The sequence below is a fragment of the Microcebus murinus genome, chromosome 28 (genome assembly GCF_040939455.1).
Source record: "Microcebus murinus isolate Inina chromosome 28, M.murinus_Inina_mat1.0, whole genome shotgun sequence".
Taxonomy (NCBI): domain Eukaryota; kingdom Metazoa; phylum Chordata; class Mammalia; order Primates; family Cheirogaleidae; genus Microcebus; species Microcebus murinus.
This window is the reverse complement of record NC_134131.1, coordinates 11,397,910-11,417,481: the sequence shown is the minus strand read 5'-3', so window position 1 is coordinate 11,417,481 and position 19,572 is coordinate 11,397,910. Positions and strand designations below refer to the sequence as shown.

The window sequence follows — 19,572 nt, the reverse complement described above, 5'->3', positions numbered from 1 at the left end:
ATATATATATATATATATATATATATATATTTTTTTTTTTTTTTAGTTGTCCAGCTAATTTCTTTCTCTTTATAGTAGACACGGGGTCTTGCTCTTGCTCAGGCTGGTTTTGAACTCCTGACCTTGATCAATCCTCCCGCCTCGGCCTCCCAGAGTGCTAGGATTACAGGCGTCAGCCACCTGGCCAGGCCAGGTTTTTTTCTTATGAGAGAGCCTTTATGCCCGGGACAGGCAAGACTTGAAATATCATCACTTATTTATACCTTTGGGTGAATGAGTTTATAAAAAGATCCTTTCTTTTTTTTTTTAATTTTTTCTTTCTCTGTTTTAAATCTTTTCTTTTTCTTTTTTCTTCCAGCTGATTTTCAAGCCTTCCCTAGGTGTGAAAAGATCCTTTCTGAGTGTTGTGGTCATAGCTGGTGGAGAACTGGAAGCCACTAAAGTAGCATGGGGGCTTAGGAGGTTACATGCGGGTCTGTTCGCATAGCCATTACTGCATTTCGATCCACCACATTTTTTGGAAAACTCTCGGCAAGGCGAATGCTTCGATTTCCATTTTGCAGGCAAGGCAAGGGGTCCTTGGAGGGCTTAAACTCCTGGCTCAGAGTGACACAGCTGACGAAGACTCAGAGCGGCTGGGGTTCAGCCTGGAGCTTGTCTAACACGCCGGGTCAGGGTCAGCACAGGGAGCAGAGGGCACGTGCGCCCAGATGCCTGCGCGGACGCTGTTCCCGCGCCGCTGCACCTGCCCCGCCTGCCTTGGGCTTAAGGAGCTGCGTGACCTTCCTGGTGGCACGATGAGCACAGCTCGTTCCTGTTCCCCAAGCAGCAGCTGCAGGTTAACGAGACACACGGGAACAATCTGACCAGAACATTCCATGAGGGCAGGGACTGTGTCTGCCTGGTAAGTTTTCGAGGAATATATGCTGAGCAACAAGAACAACAAAACACATGAATTAATGGATTCGGGACTCAGGTGGACGACAAAGGACACCTACCTCGGTGACTTCGTCTATAAAGTGGAGACAATGACCTCCGCCTTTTAATGGTATCAGGTCGTTAAATATGAAACGTCCGATTTCTAATCAGAAGTGGAGCTTATTATCCCTCCGACAAGAAGCGGAACAGGTGATCTAAGGACGAGCCTAAACTATTGGCACAGTTTTGCCATCTTAAAACGTCAGCTGGGTCGGGCGCGGTGGCTCACGCCTGTAATCCTGGCACTCTGGGAGGCCGAGGCGGGAGGATCGCTCAAGGTCAGGAGTTCGAAACCAGCCTGAGCAAGAGCGAGACCCTGTCTCTACTATAAATAAGAAGAAATTAATTGGCCAACTAATATATATATATATATAGAGAGAGAGAGATAGATATAGATATATAGAGAAAATTAGCAGGGCATGGTGGCGCATGCCTGTAGTCCCAGCTACTCGGGAGGGAGGCCGAGGCAGGAGGATCGCTTGAGCCTCAAAGTCGGAGGCTGCTGTGAGTGAGGCTGACGCCACGGCACTCACTCTAGTCTGGGTGACAAAGTGAGACTCTGTCTCAAACAAACAAACAAACAAACAAAAAACACACGTTAGCTTGTTTATGCTAGCCGGGAAGAAGCGTGGAGAGCAAGTGGCGATGAAATCACCAAAGGTGTATTCCACATCTTGTTAAGAATTGAATATTTTTCTTTGCAAGAAGTGGTCCAAAGCCCGGAAGGAGTGGCAGTCAGTGGGTGCAAAGTCTGGTGAGTATGGTGGATGACAGGGTTTCCAGGCCCAGCCGCTGCAGTTTGAGCACGTTGCTTGTGCAACATGTGGTCAACTGTTGTCTTGCAAGAGGGTTGGCCTGTCTTACTGAACAGCCCTGGCTGCTTAACCGCGAGCCAATCTTCAGCACTTCGTCCGATTGGGTGCAGCAGCCATCTGCTGTGATCGACTGGCCAGGTTTCATGGAGCTGCAGTGGGTGACGCCAGCGCTGGACCGCCAAGCAGACACCATTAGCTTTTTTTGATGAATATTTGGTTTTGGACTGTGTTTCGGCACTTCATCTTTATATATATATATATATATGTTTTTGGTTTTTTTTGAAACAGAGTCTCACTCTGTTGCCCAGGCTAGAGTGAGTGCCATGGCGTCAGCCTCCTCACAGCAACCTCCAACTCCTGGGCTCGAGCGATCCTCTTGCCTCAGCCTCCCGAGTAGCTGGGACTACAGGCATGCGCCACTAAGCCCGGCTCATTTTTTCTATATATATATCAGTTGGCCAATTAATTTCTTTCTATTTTTAGTAGAGATGGGGTCTCGCTCTTGCTCAGGCTGGTTTTGAACTCCTGACCTTGAGCGATCCTCCCGCCTCGGCCTCCCAGAGTGCTAGGATGACAGGCAGGAGCCGTCGCGCCCGGCCTCTCGGGGACTCTTCGTGCACACGCATCACGCGTTGTTGGTTTCCATCCGTGTCGTTATCGGCTCAGTGCCTGTGTCCCCTGGAACGGCCAGCTTCAGGGGACGGGTGGTGACTCCTGTGGGCAGCGCCGTGGCCCCAAAGCCGGGCGCCGGGCTCAGACGGGTCGGGGAATGCCCGTGGCCGGAGCGAGTGAACGACTGAGTGTTCGCGAATCGCGAAGGTGAAGAGGAGGGTCTCAGGGAGGGTCTCGGGGAGGGTCTCGGGGAGGGCCTGCGGGGAGGCCGGTGTGTCCCGCAGAGAGCGTGCCTTTGCTCCCGGGTCCAGGGGGGCCACCCCCTCCCGACTGTAACGCCCACTGCCCCGTCCCCTCCCGCCCAGTGTCACCGGGAGGGTCCGTCTCAGCCCCGGGCGCAGGGGACGCCTCTCCAGCTCCTGGAGAGCCAGAGGCCAGGCAGAGGGACGGTAAGGTGACCGGCTCCGCAACCGGACACCGGGCCCCGAGCTGGGGGTGGCCTGCGGGAAGGGTCACAGCAGGTAACAGGTGCTCGCTCTGAGATTCGAGGCCCGGGGAGCGTCATCTTGCGGAGAGCATCGCCGGTTGGTGAGAGGCCAGGTGTGTCCCGGGCGCCGGGCCTGCACGGCCCCTGAAAGGGACAAGGGTGGCCGGGCGGTGGCTCTCGCCTGTCATCCCAGCACTCTAGGAGGCCGAGGTGGGAGGATTGCTCGAGGTCAGGAGTTCGAGACCAGCCTGAGCAAGAATGAGACCTCGTCTCTACTAGAAATAGAAAGAAATTAGCTGGATAACTAAAAATGTATAGCAAAAATGAGCCAGGCGTGGTGGCGCATGCCTGTAGTCCCAGCTACTCGGGAGGCTGAGGCAGGAGGATCGCTTGAGCCCAGGAGTTGGAGGTTGCTGTGAGCTGGCACTCTAGCCCGGGCGACAAAGGCGAGACTGTGTCTCAAAAATAAATAAAAAAATAAAAAGACTGACGCTTTGTGGCCTCTACTTGTGCTTCTATGGGCAGGGGGAGGAGGGGCAGCGAGACCGAGTGGAAGCCGCCACCAAGACACCTGAGGGACCTTCCTGTGGCTGAATTGCAGCAACTCCACCCGGGGCATGCCAGCGCCCGGCCTTCCCAGGGGCCCTGGGGGCCACCTCACAGGCAGCGGCGGCGTCCCAAAGGGAAAATCCAGGGCTCCAGGGGCCCAGCCCAGGCCCAGGGCCAAGCTGGAAAAAGTGACTTGGAGGCCAGTCACCAGGTTTCCCAGTGAAAGCCTGACTCACTGCGACAGGCCCGGGCTGGCTGGGACTCGCGCGGGCGGCTGGGACAGGCTGGACAGTGAGCGCGCTGTCTGCCAGGGCGTGAGAAGCCAGGGGTCAGGGGCCGGGCCACTGCCCGAGAGACCAACGCACGCACGCACGCAGCCCCGGGTCCCCTCTCCCCCTCCCGGGCCCAGCCTAGCACTGCAGGGCCAGTTCCAGAAAGTTCCGGGGAAGGCAGCCCTAAGGTCCCGAGGCTCCTGCGTTAAGGCCCTTGCCCACTCCCTGCAGAACATGCAAACCCCAACAACGCCGAACCTGCAAATACACAGAAACCCAACGAGGCCTTGACGTTCCTCATGAGATTGTCTGGATTTTTTTTTTAAATATCAACAAGAAATTATTTTCCAGTTTTTGAAGAATGGAAGAGAGCTGGGGCTGCTTTCCCTGCGCTCCGAGCCGCGCGGTCGCCAGGCGGGCGGGGATGCAGCCCAGCGGCGGGGACTTTGCCTCCGGCCCTCTCCCCTCCTCTTGCCTTTGGCCATTTGGACATCCAGGGATCTTTCAGCCGGGACCTTCGAGTCACTTGTTGATTTAAGTCCCGTCCGCGCCCGTCTGCTTGCCGGGTGACCGTGGCTGAGTCACTGGATCTCACGGACTCCCGATTTCTGTAAATGTGCAGTGGCGCTTGCCCCGCGCCAGTCCCGTGGGCACAGGGGAGGTCTCCTCTGGCTTTTCCCGTTGTCCCCTGCCAGGCAGTCTTTCAGCAAGGAATGTGTCAGTCACTTACACTCTAGTGCGAACGACTTTCTTAATTGTCATTCCTTCCTTTCAGTTCATTTAATCAACAAATGCTTGAGCACCTATCACATTCCTGATTTGATGCCAGATGCTACCAACTCTAGATAAGAATGCCTTTTTTTATTATTATTAGGCTAATTTTGTAAGTCTTTCTTATGTCATTATATTGTGCGAAGCATATAAAGTCGGTTTCATAGGTTCCATACCTTTACATTGAAATAAATTGTGTTTGTGCCTCCAAACAGGGCTGATCACCCACAAAATCATCCACCTGCAACAGGCTGGTGTAATATTGTGTTTCATATGTGAGAGACTCTTAGACATTCACTAAACCTAATACCCTCCAAATCCGCGGGTCACGCTGCTCTCCAGCCCTCTCTGTAAGGGATTTTGCCCGGAGGAGCAAGGCTGAAGTGGGACATGAGCTAAGCTTTTAAGATTTATTTTTCTATTACAGACTGAACACACACGTGGCCTTTACCACTGCCGTTTTTCAGTAGGTTTCTGTTGCGAAAGGGAATTTTCCTTTACTTTCCGTCCCCAATCACAAACTTGGCACGCTAACTCCATAATCTAAATAAGAATCTCTTCTCATCCTCGAAAGTCATCGTTGCTACAGGCTCACTAACGTCTCGTTTGCTGGCTGAGGGAACAGATTCAGAGAGGTGCCAGAACGTTCGAAGGTCACACGGCAGAGCCTGGAGTCTCGGGTTCATGCAGGAAACCGCGTGTCGCTGCCTGTATCCTGCTGGGTACCAGGATCACAGCAGTGACTGCGGTAGGGACCTCTGTCTTCAGACCCTCACGGACACCTTTGCGTCATCCCCCTGATTGTCAGGGTCCCCCGGCCAAAGCTGCCCGTCCACGTGGGCAGCGAGAGCTTCCCTGGCCTCCGCTCAGCCCTTGCTCGCAGCCGCCTCCTTGCAAGGACGGAAAAGGCCTCCTGCCTCGTATTTCCCCTTCGCCTCCTGAGCCTCTGCCGGGCGCAGACTTCCACGACTGCTTCAAAACCCCACGACGGGCCGGGCGGTGGCTCACGCCTGTCATCCCAGCACTCTGGGAGGCCAAGGCGGGAGGATCGCTCGAGGTCAGGAGTTCGAAACCAGCCTGAGCAAGAGCGAGACCCCATCTCTACTATAAACAGAAAGAAATTAATTGGCCAACTAACATATATAGAAAAAATGAGCTGGGCATCGTGGCGCATGCCTGTAGTCCCAGCTACTCGGGAGGCTGAGGCAGGAGGATCGCTTGAGCCCAGGAGTTGGAGGTTGCTGTGAGCGAGGCTAACGCCACGGCACTCTAGCCTGGGCAACAAAGAGAGACTCTGTCTCAAAAAAATAAAAAATAAATAAATAATAAAAAAAACTCCATGATCATCCTTCTTTTTTCACTTCATGATACATATCATAGAAATCACACATCCACTGTAAAAAAACAGAGAGAGAAGGAAATACAGAAAAGCAAAAATCCTTAAAGGAACAATAAAAGTCTTGCTAAGATGGTTAAAATTTTGTCATATCGGTCTTCATTTTGTTACTTTTGCCAAGGCAAAAAAATGAAAAAGAAGAAGAAAAAAAAAAGTATACAATTTCAGTAAAAATAAAAAAAATTTTTGTTATATCGTCTATCAGACCTTTTTCCTATGTAACTATAATACACTTAATAATAATAATAATAGTGATGACAATACTAATTTTGTTTGTTTGTTCATTTGTTTTTTTGAGACAGAGTCCCACCCTGTCGCCCGGGCTAGAGTGAGTGCTGTGGAGTCAGCCTAGCTCACAGCAACCTCAAGCTCCTGGGCTCAAGCGATCCTCCTGCCTCAGCCTCCCGAGGAGCTGGGACTGCAGGCATGCGCCACCATGCCCGGCTAATATTTTCTCTATATATTTGTAGTCATCCAGCTAATTTATTTCTTTTTTTTTTAGTAGAGACGGGGTCTCGCTCTTGCTCAGGCTGGTCTCGAACACCTGAGCTAAAATGATCCTCCTGCCTCAGCCTCCCAAAGTGCTAGGATGACAGGCGTGTGCCACTGTGCCCGGCCTTCATTTCTTTTTATGCTTAGTAATAAACCCTTGTATGTATGCGCCACGGTTTGTTTATCCATTCATCTTTTAAAAAATTTTTTATTAATTTAAATAAATAATGTATACTTATTATTTTTTTTTCCTAAAGTCCATTCATCTTTTGATGGACATTTGAGTTACTGCCACCTTTGGACTCTTGTGATAGTGTTGCTTTGAACACATGTGTTCACAAATTTGAGTCCCTGTTTTCAATTCTTGTGAATATATACCTATTAGGAGTAGAATTATGGGGTATGGTAATTCTAGATTTAACTTTTTAGGGAATTGCCAAGCTTTTTTCTACAGTAGCATCATCATCCTTCATTCCCGCCAACAATATACGAAGGTTTCGCTTTCTATACAGCCTCAATAACACCTGTTATTTCTGCCTTATTATTATTATTATTATTATTCTCATAGCCGTCCTAGCAGGTACCCACTGGCATCTCATTGTGGTTTTGATTTGCATTTTCCTGGTGACTAATGACGCTGAGCATGTCTGCACGTGCGAATTGGCCATTTTTATGTCTTTTTTAGAGAAATGTCTATTCCCATCCTTTTGCCTATTTGTTAATTGAGCTGTTTTTCTTTTGTTGTTTCTACTTTTGTATATGCTTTAAATTCTCCGTAGTAGAAAAGATACAAAATACTGGATATTTTATTTAAAATTCAAGAAACTTTTTTTTTTTTTTTTTAGGAAAGACAGTGGTTTCCCCCCCTTTTTCCCCTTCCTGCTTGCATTCCCCAGAGCCCCTCGCATAATCCACACCCCCACATCCCATCCATAATTGGGTTTCTTTCTTTTTTTTTCTTTTTTTTGAGACAGAGTCTCACTTTGTTGCCCAGGCTAGAGTGAGTGCCGTGGCATCAGCCTCGCTCACAGCAACCTCAAGCTCCTGGGCTCAAGCGATCCTCCTGCCTCAGCCTCCCGAGTAGCTGGGACGACAGGCATGCGCCACCACGCCTGGCTGAGTTTTTCTATATATTTTTAGTTGGCCAATTAATTTCTTTCTATTTATAGTAGAGACGGGGTCTCGCTCTTGCTCAGGCTGGTCTCGAACTCCTGACTTCGAGCGATCCTCCCGGCTTGGCCTCCCAGAGTGCTAGGATGACAGGCGTGAGCCGCCACACCTGGCCCACAATTTGGTTTCAAAATAACATATTTGCTCTTCGGCCAAATAACTAAGCCCACGTTTCTTCCCTTTTGCACCCTGGAAGGTGGGTGGCGGGGGTGGGGAGAGCCGGGCGGGGACTTGGGGGTGGCAGAGGCTGGCTGTCCCCATCCCTTTGGCCCCGCCCGAGGCCCTGTGACACGGTCACATCCCACCTCCATGTCTTTGCCGAGATCCCCCCGGGAAGGGAGGGCCCGTGTATAGTGGAAGGAACCTTCCGGGCCCCGTCCAGGCACGTCACAAGGCTGGGTGGCCCAGCCTGGGGACGAGCATGTCGGTGGCTTCCAAGGCCCACGAGGGGCGAGGTTGGCCCGGCTGGGTTCCGCTGCGGCTGTGGTAGGGCCAAACAGGTGGCTCGGGGTAAACAGGGAGTGGCGCTGCGTGGGGTGACGGGGGTGGTGCTGGGTGGCCTCAGCCTCCCTCTGGGTCCTAGGGGGAAAGGTGCAGGGAGGTGACGAGGAAGGGCACCTCCCGAGCCGGTCGCTGGTGGCATCTCTTCAGCGACAGAAGAGAAAAGGCTGCCCACGGCCTTCCCTCCCTTCATGCCACCTGGCAACACTCGGGTCCTGGGAACACCTGGGAACAGTGGGGCCTGCCACCCATTCCGTCCCCTCCGTGAGCCTCGAGGTGGGCTCCAGGGCCCTGAGGACAGACCTGGTGGCACACGGACTCTCACCTGAGACCCTGGCCCTGTCCCCACGGCGACCGGCTCCTGCTTAGCCCCTCGCCGGCCAAGCACTGGGGTGACAGCCAAGCACTGGGGAGACGGGCCAGGGTGTGGGGGACTGAGGGAACCTGAGAGGGACAGGAGAGCTTGGAACTCAGCCCCGCCTGGCCCAGGTGGAGCTTTGGCTGCTACACTTGTGTAGCCGCTGCCCTGGGCCCCCCACCTACGCCTGGCCTCACCTTAAGAGGGACGTGAGACACCCCAAAACACTGCCGGGTAGACTTTCTTCAAGCCCAGATTCTCGGCCGGGCGTGGTGGCTCACGCCTGTCATCCTAGCACTCTGGGAGGCCGAGGCGGGAGGATCGCTCAAGGCCAGGAGTTCGAAACCCCATCTCTACTAAAAAAATAGAAAGAAATTACCTGGATAACTAAAATTATATAGAAAAAATTAGCTGGGCATGGTGGCACATGCCTGTAGTCCCAGCTATTCAGGAGGCTGAGGCAGGAGGATCGCTTGAGCCAGGAGTTTGAGGTTGCTGTGAGCGAGGCTGACGCCACGGCACTCACTCTAGCCTGGGCCACAGAGTGAGACTCTGTCTCAAAAAAAAAAAACCCAGATTCTGGTTAGGGCACAGTGCTAGGATTACAGGCTTGAGCCACCGCGCCCGGCCAATTTCTTTCTATTTTTAGTAGAGACGGGGGTCTCGCTCTTAGGCTGGTTTCGGATTCCTGACCTCGAGCGATCCTCCCGCCTCGGCCTCCCCGAGTGCTGGGATGACAGGCGTGAGCATCTTAAGATGTTCACAGAGCCCACTTGTGAATAACCAGAGCAGAGAAAGGGTACGCCTTTGTCCCTTACGTGATGTGTCACCTCAGGCGGGGCGTTTCCTCTCTCTGAGCTCTAGTTTTCCCATCTATAAAATAAGCATGTTACAAAAATCTTTTTAATTTTAAAAAAAGGGCATGTTGATAGCTACTCTTCACAGTTGTTATAAGAAACAGAGATAACCCACATAAAATGCTTAATATAGTGCCTGGCATAAGGAAAGTACTCAAAATCTGGTAGCAATAGTTGCATTTATTACTATTTTACTGTTAGCATCATTAATTGAATAGAAGGGCACTCTAGTTTTGCAGTTGAGCACATAGGACTCTGCAGCCAAGTTGCCTACGTTTAAGTTCCAATTCACCACTGGAGCTGTGTGACTTAGAGCAAGTTGCTTAACCTCTCTGTGCCTACAGTTCATTAACTGTATAATAATCGTACCTACCTCAGAAATTGCTGGGATAATTAAGTTATTGTATGTGGAGTGCTTTGAAGAGTGCCTGGCAACTAGTAAATGCTACAAACATGCATGCTGTTATTGTCATTAGTGGTCTGTTATTGTCATTAGTAGTAATATCAATATTGGTGCTATTGCGATTATTAACAACCGGGCTCGGTGAAAGCCTGAAGGGAGCCACAATCAGGGCCCAGTGCAGCGGCTCGGGCCTGTGATCCCAGCACTTTGGGAGGCTGCAGGCGGGAGGCTGGCTTGAGGCCAGGAGTCGGAGACCAGCCTGGGACACAAAAAGCAGAAAGATTAGCCGGGCACGGTGGTAGCACCTGTAGTCCCAGCTACTCGGGAGCCCGAGGCCCTGGAGCCCAGGAATTCGAGGCTGCGGTGAGCTCTGACGGCCCCCTGCACTCCAGCCTCGGCCACGCAGGGAGACCCTGTGTCAAAAATCCCCAAAAAGTCCACACTCCACAAATCCACTATCCTGCTGATGGTTTTAGCCCCTAGGAGGAAGCTTTCTGGCTTTGGGACGTTATCTCCCTTCTCTTTTTTTTTTTTGAGTCAGTCTCACTCTGTCACCTGGGCTAGAGTGCCGTGGTGTCAGCCTCGCTCACAGCAACCTCCAACTCCTGGGCTCAAGCGATCCTCCTGCCTCAGCCTCCCGAGTAGCTGGGACTACAGGCATGCGCCACCATGCCCGGCTAATATTTTTTTTCTATATATTTTCAGTTGGCCGATTAAGTTCTTTCTATTTTTTTAAGTAGAGAACAGTGTGTGTGTGCGTGTGGGGGTGTCTCGCTCTTGCTCAGGCTGGTCTCGAACTCCTGACCTTGAGCGATCCTCCTGCCTCGGCCTCCCAGAGTGCTGGGATGACAGGCGTGAGCTGCCGCGCCCGGCCATATCACCTCCCTTCTCCGAGCCTGCTCTTCCGTGTCTGCAAAGTGGAAATGGTGACAGTGCCCGCCGTGGGGGCCGCCTGGGTGGTGGGGTGGCCCGTGGGAAGCTTCTGGCTGCAGTGCATCAGGCCCTCGGGTCTGTGCTGTGCCCAACCCCAGCCCTCCCCACCCAGCCCTGCAGGCGAGGCCGGCCTCCCCTGCAGGGCCGTGGAGGGCGGGCGCTGTCCCAGGCTCTCCCTGTGTCTGGGGCCTGGCCATCCGAGGCCGGCCTCCCCCTGCAGGGCCGTGGAGGGCGGGCGCTGTCCCAGGCTGTCCCTGTGTCTGGGGCCTGGCCATCCCGAGGCCGGCCTCCCCTGCAGGGCCGTGGAGGGCGGGCGCTGTCCCTGCCTTCCCTGTGTCTGGGACCTGGCTATCCCGAGGCTGGCCTCCCCTGCAGGGCCGTGGAGGGCGGGCGCTGTCCCAGGCTGTCCCTGTGTCTGGGACCTGGCTATCCAGAGGCCGGCCTCCCCTGCAGGGCCGTGGAGGGCGGGCGCTGTCCCGGCCGTCCCGTGCCTGGGGCCTGGCCATCCGAGGCCGGCCTCCCGGGATCAGGTTGCAGGACGCGGTGCCAGGCACGTCTGCTTCCAGGAACGGCGGCCCCCGCGGGCGGGCGCATGAAAGCCGCAGCCGGAAACGTGACGCGGTCCGCGGGCGGGCGGGTCAGCGCGGGGTGAGCGCCCAGAGCACGCCCTGTCTGCAGGCCGCCGGCCTCGCTCCCCGGCCTCGCTCCCCGGCCTCCTGCCACCCCTCCTCGGCGGAGCCGCTCACACGCACCCTTCCAACGGAGCTCCTCTTTGTCCCCGGCGGCACAGGAAGGCGGGTGCTGCGAGCCGCCCCCCACCCCTGGAGCGCACTTGGATCCTGCTGAGCCTGGGCTGGAAGCAAGGTCAAGGGCAAACTGGACGCAGAAGAGGAGGCAGGGACGGCTGCAACTTTGAGGGCTGTTTGACAGGGCAGGTCCCGGGAAGGGGATTCTTTTGTGCTTGTTATTTTATTTATTTATTTTTTTGAGACAGAGTCTCGCTCTGTTGCCCAGGCTAGAGTGAGTGCCGAGGCGTCAGCCTCGCTCACAGCAACCTCCAACTCCTGGGCTCAAGCGATCCTCCTGCCTCAGCCTCCCAAGTAGCTGGGACTACAGGCATGCGCCACCATGCCTGGCTAATTTTTGTTCTATATATTTTTTAGTTGGCCAATTAATTTCTTTTTATTTTTAGTAGAGACGGGGGTCTCGTTCTTGCTCAGGCTGGTTTTGAACTCCTGACCTCGAGCCATCCTCCTGCCTTGGCCTCCCAGAGTGCTAGGATGACAGGCGTGAGCCACCGCGCCGGCCGGAGGGGGATTCTGAGTTGACTGAGGTGTGGAACCCTCAGATCTTTTTTTAGTTCAGGCGGCCACCACTTCCTTCTGTCCTCCCAGCTACTCCTTGAGTCATTGCCTCGGAAGGAAAGAGGAGAGAGGGCAGGCACAAAGAGTCTGGCCTTGATTTCAGCCCCCCGGGGCCCCATCACCAGGATAAATTTGACTTGTTTTAAGCTTTTACCAAAAAAGTCGAGCTAGAAAGATCTGGCAACTCCTGGAGGAATTCAGGGGTTTAGCAGGCAGATCTGGAGGCTCAGGCCTTAAGGAGCTGGGAAAAAAGAGTGACTTACAGAATTTGCCATCTGCCTGCTCTAGGATTTGCGAGAAGGGCTCAGAATCCTTATTTTATCTAGTCAAAAACAGGCGCAAAGAGGGAGGTGACAGACCACCAGCTAACGCCACGTGGTCTGGGGACAGATGTGCCTTTTAGATGGCGCATTCCACACGCACCTAAGCACGAGCGAGACAAAATGCTCACTCCTGCTGTAGCCCCAAGAGACAGGGAAGGTGACATTGGCAGCAGACAGTCCTAACGGCCAGGTGGTGCCTCTGCCAGGCTGAGAATCCCTGGAGGCAGCTTCCCTGCTCGGGCTGCAGACAACCAGAAGGTTCTGGAAGACTCACGCGCTTTGGGGGCCGCAGCGTGTGGAGACAGGCAGGCACTGGCCACCAGGAAGCACCAGGACACCTGGGGAGGGAGCCAGCATCCGACAGGAATGCGGCCGATCAAGATGAAGGGGAGAGGCAACACTACGCCCCGTCAGTTCCCACTTCTTTTCCCATGGACTTTTTTTTTTTTTTTTAAGTAAGAGCACTTGCCTAAGGAACACCAAAATACTCATTCACGCACAAACACACCGAGAGGAAGCCGAGGAAGGATGTAGAGAATAATTGCGGAATGTTGCCTCCGGCAGCAATAAGACAGGATATGGCCAATCCATTAGACCTTGCTGGATTTGAAAACGCTAGACTGCCTTGGCAAACAGGAGCCGTCGCCGGCATTCATGCCCATCGCACAACAATTATTAATACCATTAATTATTAATTAATTAATACTAACACCATTATTATTCATTAATTGATATATTATTAATTAATTATATTAATATAATTAATAATACTTCTCATTGCATAATAATCTCTTCTCTGTGCCTACATCTCCAGCCAGCTGCCCGGACACTGTAGCCCACGATTTCATACCTTAGTTTTCTGTCCAGTTCTAAGGCCCACGACTGAAGCAGACGGAGGGGCGGGGGGGAAATGTACTATTTGTTTAATTCTGGGGAAGGAGGCATGAGATGATCGCTAATTCCTGGCAAGGGTTAAAAAACAAAAAATTAAACCAATATTTACCCACCAAGTTGACTAAGCTTATTCTGACTGAATACAAAGCACATGAAAAGTTGAATGAAATCACACCAAGATTAAGTATTAATAGTTATTGCCTTCAGCCAAAACAAGAGGATGGACAGTCACATCAGACAGTCGAGGCATTTTAAAAATTCAGGAGACCATCTTTCTCTTCCACAGGAAAAGGATTATTTTATTAAGTATTTTTAAAACAACTACTTAACATTTACTCATAAAAATATGTACAATTTCACACCTCCAAGAGGGCTCCAAAATATAAACACTGTACCTCTCCCGAGAGAAAAAAGAAATTATTCTTCTCTTCAAAAACAGGGATACATTCATTTTTTTTCTCACTTTGTAGATCAAGTAATTATACAAATAAACATCTGAAACATTTTCCTTTTTTAATATATTTATATAATATATATTTATAACAGCTTTACAAATAAAGGCAATGACTTTATAACTGAAATAAAAACGGGGAAAAGAAAAAGTAAAAACACGGTGGCCATCACGCATAGTGCATTTTGAAAAGCTGGTGCGAGGCGAGCTGGGAACAAGTTCTCTGGACCGAAAATAAAACTTCTTTGAAGGAGACACAATCTTTTTTTTTTTTTTTTTTTTTTTTTTTTTTAGCAATAAGGACACTCCATATGCCGCCGGGCAAGAGAAATTAGCCTACAGAAAGGATCTTGCAGTGCCATGCCGTGGTTAGGCCTTTGGGAAGCTAAGCTTGGTTAAAAAAAAGGAGTTTTAGGATGGAATTTGGAGCCAAGTGTAGCTCTGCTTGGGGACAGCAGTTTGTGACTCAGCTCTGTGCACTTTGGGGACACTGAGGGCGTCGGCACCTCGCAGACCCTGGTTTGGTTCCCTGGGCTGATGGTGGGACCCAGGGACGGGAGCCAGCGGCCTGGGGGACGCCTCCCTCTGTCCCTGGCAGCTCAGCTTGTGCAGGGGGGGCGTTTTCGGTTCCTTAGTAAGCGAATGGCAAGGAAAGCCTGAGTAGGGAACTACATTCTCTTTATTCCTCCGAGGCAGGGTGGGGAGCAGACCTGCGGGAAACCTCCCCAAACCGCTGCCACGCCAGTGTCTGCTACCTCGCCACGCTAGCCAGAAAGCTCGGTCTGACCGCCCTCCCTCCCAGTCCTCGTCGTCTGGTGAGTCACATCCACAATAAAGGGAAGAGGGTGGGGTCCCCAACAGCTGGCCGGGAGCCGTGCTCTGGAAAAGCCCTCTTTTGAAAGCACCTTGTGCTCAAAGCCACAAGACCCGGCTCCCAAAACTGAAGAGTGACTCACAGGGCAAGACTTTGAAGCTTTTGAAAGATCTAGCTGGTTTGTTATCAAAGGGGGCTATTCTCTGGGTGGGGGAGAAGCCCAGAAGTCGGCCACCATCCGGCCCCCTCCCCGCCCAACCCTTCTCACGTCAAGCAGTCCTTCGTGACTTCCCTGTGCCAAAAAGAGCTTTAGCGTCCCGCACCCGCACGCAGGCGCACGCACACTCTCGCTCGCGCACGCACACTCTCGCTCGCGCACGCACACTCTCGCTCGCGCACGCACACTCTCGTCACACGTGCACGCACACACACGCCACCCTGCGAGCCCGAATTCTCTGTCCATCCACTCATCCACGTCTCAGACGACCTCGGAGCACACGACGCAGCCACCCCGCTCGCTGCACTCACGCCAACATTTTTTTTGCTGTTGGTGCTGTTGTTTTTCAGAAGTAGGGAGGAAGGAAAGCAGAGCAGCAGGCCCCCTCCTCCCCAGCCCTGCAGAGTTCTAGTCTTTGGTTTCTAAGTTTAAAGGCGGGATCTGCTTCAGAGCCTGGAGCAGGACGGAGGAGTCGACGGCCGGGTGCGCCTGCAGGGGGGAGGGGAGCCTCTGGGGCATGAGCAAGGGCGCCGAGACCTTGTCCGGGCTCATGAAGCTGCCCAGGGCGGCGGCCGAGGCGTTGAGGCCGGGGTAGAGCACCGGCACGGAGGTGGGGTACCAGCACTTCTCCAGCATGGGCAGGTAGGCCGTGGCCGACGGCGGGATGAGATAGAAGGGCAGGCAGAAGGGAGGCTGGTGTGGGTGGGGGCCCAGGAACGGGTTGCCCAGGAGGTCGCCGCCCGGGAAGTGGCCTTCGTCCTCGGAGAGCTGCAGGCGGCTCTTCTTGGTGGGGGGTTCCTCCGACTCCTGCTTGATGGCGCCCACCCTGTCCCCGGCGCACCTGCTGCGCGCGCGGGCGCTTCCGAAGCTCGGCTCGGCCCGCGGGTCGCCCTTCTCCGACTCCCCGCCGTAGCCGCTGTCTGTGTCCGTGTCGCTGCCGCTCTGCTCCCCGCTGGAGGGAGCGAAAGTCCGCTGGATGACGGGGACGCAGTTCTTCCCGGGCCCCTCCGAGCCTTTGGCCAGGGAGCCGGCCTTCTCCTTGAAGTCCGTCACGGCCTTGGGAGCGGCGTCCGGCGGTGGCTTCCTGGAAAGGCCGCCCTGCAGCAGCTCCGAGACCACGCGGTGCAGGTGGGTGACGAGCTGGGAAGACCGCAGGTCCCGGGTGTTCTCGTGTTTGGCCAGGTACTGCAGCACCTCCCGGGCGCACGTCTGGAAACCTGAGCAGAACATCTCCTGGCCTGCTTCCACGCTCCTCCCCGACAGCTCACCTGGGCACGGTTGCAGAGGAAGACAGTTCAGCAAACCCCGCTGTAACCAGACCCCAAACACCCGGAGCTCTCCTCTTTGCTAAACAATCGCCTGGGCAGATTTGCATTCCTAACTCCAAAAGTAACATGCTCAGAGAAAAATTATGCTGAAAAGGATAAAGAATAAAACAAAAAGAATCCACAGTTCTACCAAAGATAAAATGTGATTTCTAATGGCTGCTTAGCCTCCATCGTAGAAATGGACTATAATTAACGGAGATGGGCTGTTCCCCTTCTTGCTGGATTTGTAGGTTATTCCTGATTTTTCGTTGTGACACAGCAATGAACATTCTAGTAATGTTTATAAACCTAAGAGTCAACTCATAGAACATCGATCTCACTGTGGTTAAGGTGAGCAGAGGTTAGACAGTCATAAAATGAAATAAAGAATAAAGGAAGAATTATCACCTAAAGTAAGCTTATTTTCAATGGCTTATGAAAGTTGCAGTCATGTTGTAATGTTTAATTAGGCCCTCTGTTTCTAAGTCTTTTCTATGTATCTATCCATAATCCCCGAGAAATGAGGTGTGATCATCTTCCTATTTTTAATGAGGAAACCGGCAGAAGCACTTGTAGGGTTTTTGTGATTCTCATCACACCAGCCCTGGAGAGGAAAGGGGAGACGAATGGAATGAGGCAGTGGGTAGAACAATTCTCCCCAGTTGTACAGTATTATTTGGAAGGGGGTGAGACTGGGAGACCAGAAGGTGACTCTGATTCTCTGGAAGTTAGTAGAAATGAATGACGAAACTTAAGTGGTTTCGCTAGATTGTGCAATTCACCAAGATACCTCTTGGCTATTCAGGGAACCACATGAGATGCAGGAAAAACTCCCGCTGTGTCCTGCCAGGATCACACCACACACGGAGCAATAAGGAAGCAAAGAAACAGCAAAAACACTGGGGCGGACCCGTCATCTATTCTCCAACGAAAGAGGGCTAAGAAGACCAACTGTAAAACACCCACGATGTAAATTATAGGTGCCTTGGCATTTTAAAAGGGAGTGGGGAAATCTCCCAGAACCCAGAGTCTCTTAAGCCAAAATGCCACAGAAATATTTTATCATTTGACTCATGTGTGTTCATGCCAGGTGGCACACAGCAGAATTCCAAATGAAAAATCTGACCTTTTAGGAAAGATAAAACTGCATGAACGTGCACAAGCGATTTGCTGCCGGAATGTTTCTTATGTCAGATGAGAAACCCACGGGCTGTCTCTGTGTTTGTGCTCTAGCTCTTTAAGACGCGACACCCACAGCGACACTCACCAGCCTGCAGGCCACTCTGCAGGGTGACGATTTTCTGCTGCTGCTGGTCAATTAGGTTTGTGAGTGCTTTCACATGCTTCAAGGTAAGTTCAAGAACCACTGCTTTTTCCAAGTGACCCAAAGTCTGGAATAAAAAGAGCCTTGGGTCAGCCTTGAGGTCAGAGAAGTCCCACCTCTGACACACTTATGAGTAATGACAAATGTCCTTTAAGGGAAAAAAAAAGTAGAATAGCTTTTCCTGGTTGACTAAATTTAGTTTTAAACATGCAGATCATGGTTTTTTTTTTTAAAAAGATATACATATGATTAAAGAATAAAAACGGGTGTCATGTATCTTGGAGGCATTTTAGAAGCTTTGACAGATAAACGTCTCCGGCAGCGGCGGCTGACCTTAACTCGGGGGATCCGGAGATAGCATTTCTCTGCAACCCGAGGGACTTCTATCCGCCTGGCAGCCCGAGGCTTTCCCTAGCTTCTCCCCTGACACCCTTTCCGAACTTCCAGCTGCTCTAAGCTGGTTTCTTCCCCTTCCTCCCCCAAATACTAATTTTTCCCTTTCCCCAACCAAAAGCTGCCAAGGTAGCTGTTAGCTACTGTCAAGAAAAGACAGGATGTAAAAAACACACACCCAAGCCAGTCCCCTTATTTTAACAACAACAACAAAAAGAAAGCAGGGAGGCAAGGGGAGAGAGGGGTCAACACTGTCTGCATGTTGCTTGGCTTGCTCCTGGAAGTCAGGAAAACTAGAGAACCCTGACAGATCACCAGAGGGGAAAAACCTTAAGCTCTCTTGGAGAAGAAAGGCCGACTGGCGTTGGAGCCAGCTTGGACCGGGCCAGGGAGGCTCTCGCCTGCTTTGCATGCGGCTGCCAGAAAACCCGCGCCTGGGGAAGGAGGGCAGCACCCGGCGACACGGAGCCGCCGGCCAGCTCGGAAGCGCGGTGCGGCGCGCAGTTCGCCGCGGGGCCTGCAGGCGGCGAGTGACCCCCGCCCGGCGCGGGCCGCGCTGGCGACGCGCCAGCTTCCCACTTACTGTAAGTTTGAGGTGCTCGGGCAGGAGATCCTTCAGCTGGGCGATGCACTCGTTAATCCGGTCGCGTCTCTTTTTCTCGATGAGCCGGTGCGGCAGTTTGTAGGTCTCCTGCAGGAGAACGCACCGGAGGGGTGGGCGCAGGGAAGGGGCCGCGAAGCCCCCAGGCTTCCCCCCGCAGCCCCGCCACGCAGGAGTCGCACCCAGGACCACCCCCGGGCCTTCTTTTCCACCAGCCCCCCAGTGCACCCCACCTGCCAACCTCAAAGCGAGAAAACTTTTCTTGGAAACTCAAGCGCGCGCGCAAGGGGGCCGGGGCGCGGGGTCCCCAAGGGGTGCGCTTACCTTGCTGTCCTCGCCCCGCTTCATTCCGCGCCTCGACTTGTACACCTGGTACATGTGGGCAAAATCCATCCTGCGGAGAGAGGGGGCAGGAGGGGCCGTGACTTGGCGTGCGCACCGGCTGCAGAGCGCCACCCGGCTGCGCCCGGAGCGAGCTCCAAGCCGGGAGCGGCGCTGACGTCGGGCTCGAGGGGGCCGGGAAGCGCCAACTTACCCGGGCAGGTCTCCGCGCTCCGGTCCCGGCGCTTTGGGCATGCACACGGGAGGTGGCTGCGCGCTGGGGATCCGCTCCATGGCGCGGCGAGCCGGGGCCACTGCGCGCTCCCGTCCGCTGCGCTGCTGGCGGGGCGGGCAGCAGGGAGTGAGCACGGTGCCCAGCAGCGGGGTTCGGGGGTCCCCGCGCGGAGGTGCCTGCGAGCCTGCGCTCCCCGAGGTGCCCCGGGCTGCTGGCCGCGGCGGCTGTGCGAGGCGGCTTCAGATCGGGGCGCGCATGGCCCGTGTCCCCGCGGCCTCTGGCTCCGGCCGTGCGCACCGACCGGCGGCGAGTGCTCCCTGCGCGCTCTGCGCCGCGCCAGCCGAGTGAATGAGAAGTGGGGAGGGCGGCGGGGAGGCGGGGGCCGGGGGGGCGGGGGGGCCGCGCCGGGGAGTGATGGCGCGGCTGCGGGCTGGGTTAAACGGGAGCGAGTGGGTGGGTGGGAGCTACGTGTTCCACCCTGTGACTCCAGGCACGTCTGGCCGCGGCCGGGGAGGGAAGGAGCGACCTGCCCGCCCTCCCCCGGCTCCGTCACATGAGCCTCACGTGTCGGGCGACGCTCCCCGGCCCCGGCCCCAGGTGTCTGCGGCCGCCCTTCCCCGAAGAGGGGGTGGCGCGCGCCCTGCCCGGCTGGGTGGGGGGCGCGGGGGCCGGAGGGGACCGGGCGCGGGCGGGGGGACGGCGGGCCGGGCTGGCAACGTGGGCGAACCTGCCCC

At 54.0% G+C, this 19,572-nt stretch overlaps 1 protein-coding gene across 1 annotated transcript; it reads right to left on the bottom strand.

Annotated features, from left to right (window-relative positions):
• Positions 1 to 14,814: 14,814 nt before the first annotated feature.
• On the bottom strand, positions 14,815 to 19,206 carry BHLHE40 (basic helix-loop-helix family member e40). The gene is made up of 5 exons (XM_012761162.3): positions 18,818 to 19,206; positions 18,607 to 18,676; positions 18,265 to 18,372; positions 17,232 to 17,355; positions 14,815 to 15,925 (listed from the first exon to the last, which is right to left on the bottom strand). The coding sequence occupies exons 1-5, from the start codon at positions 18,895 to 18,897 to the stop codon at positions 15,066 to 15,068; spliced, it is 1,242 nt and encodes a 413-aa protein (XP_012616616.1). The 5' UTR covers positions 18,898 to 19,206; the 3' UTR covers positions 14,815 to 15,065.
• Positions 19,207 to 19,572: the final 366 nt, after the last annotated feature.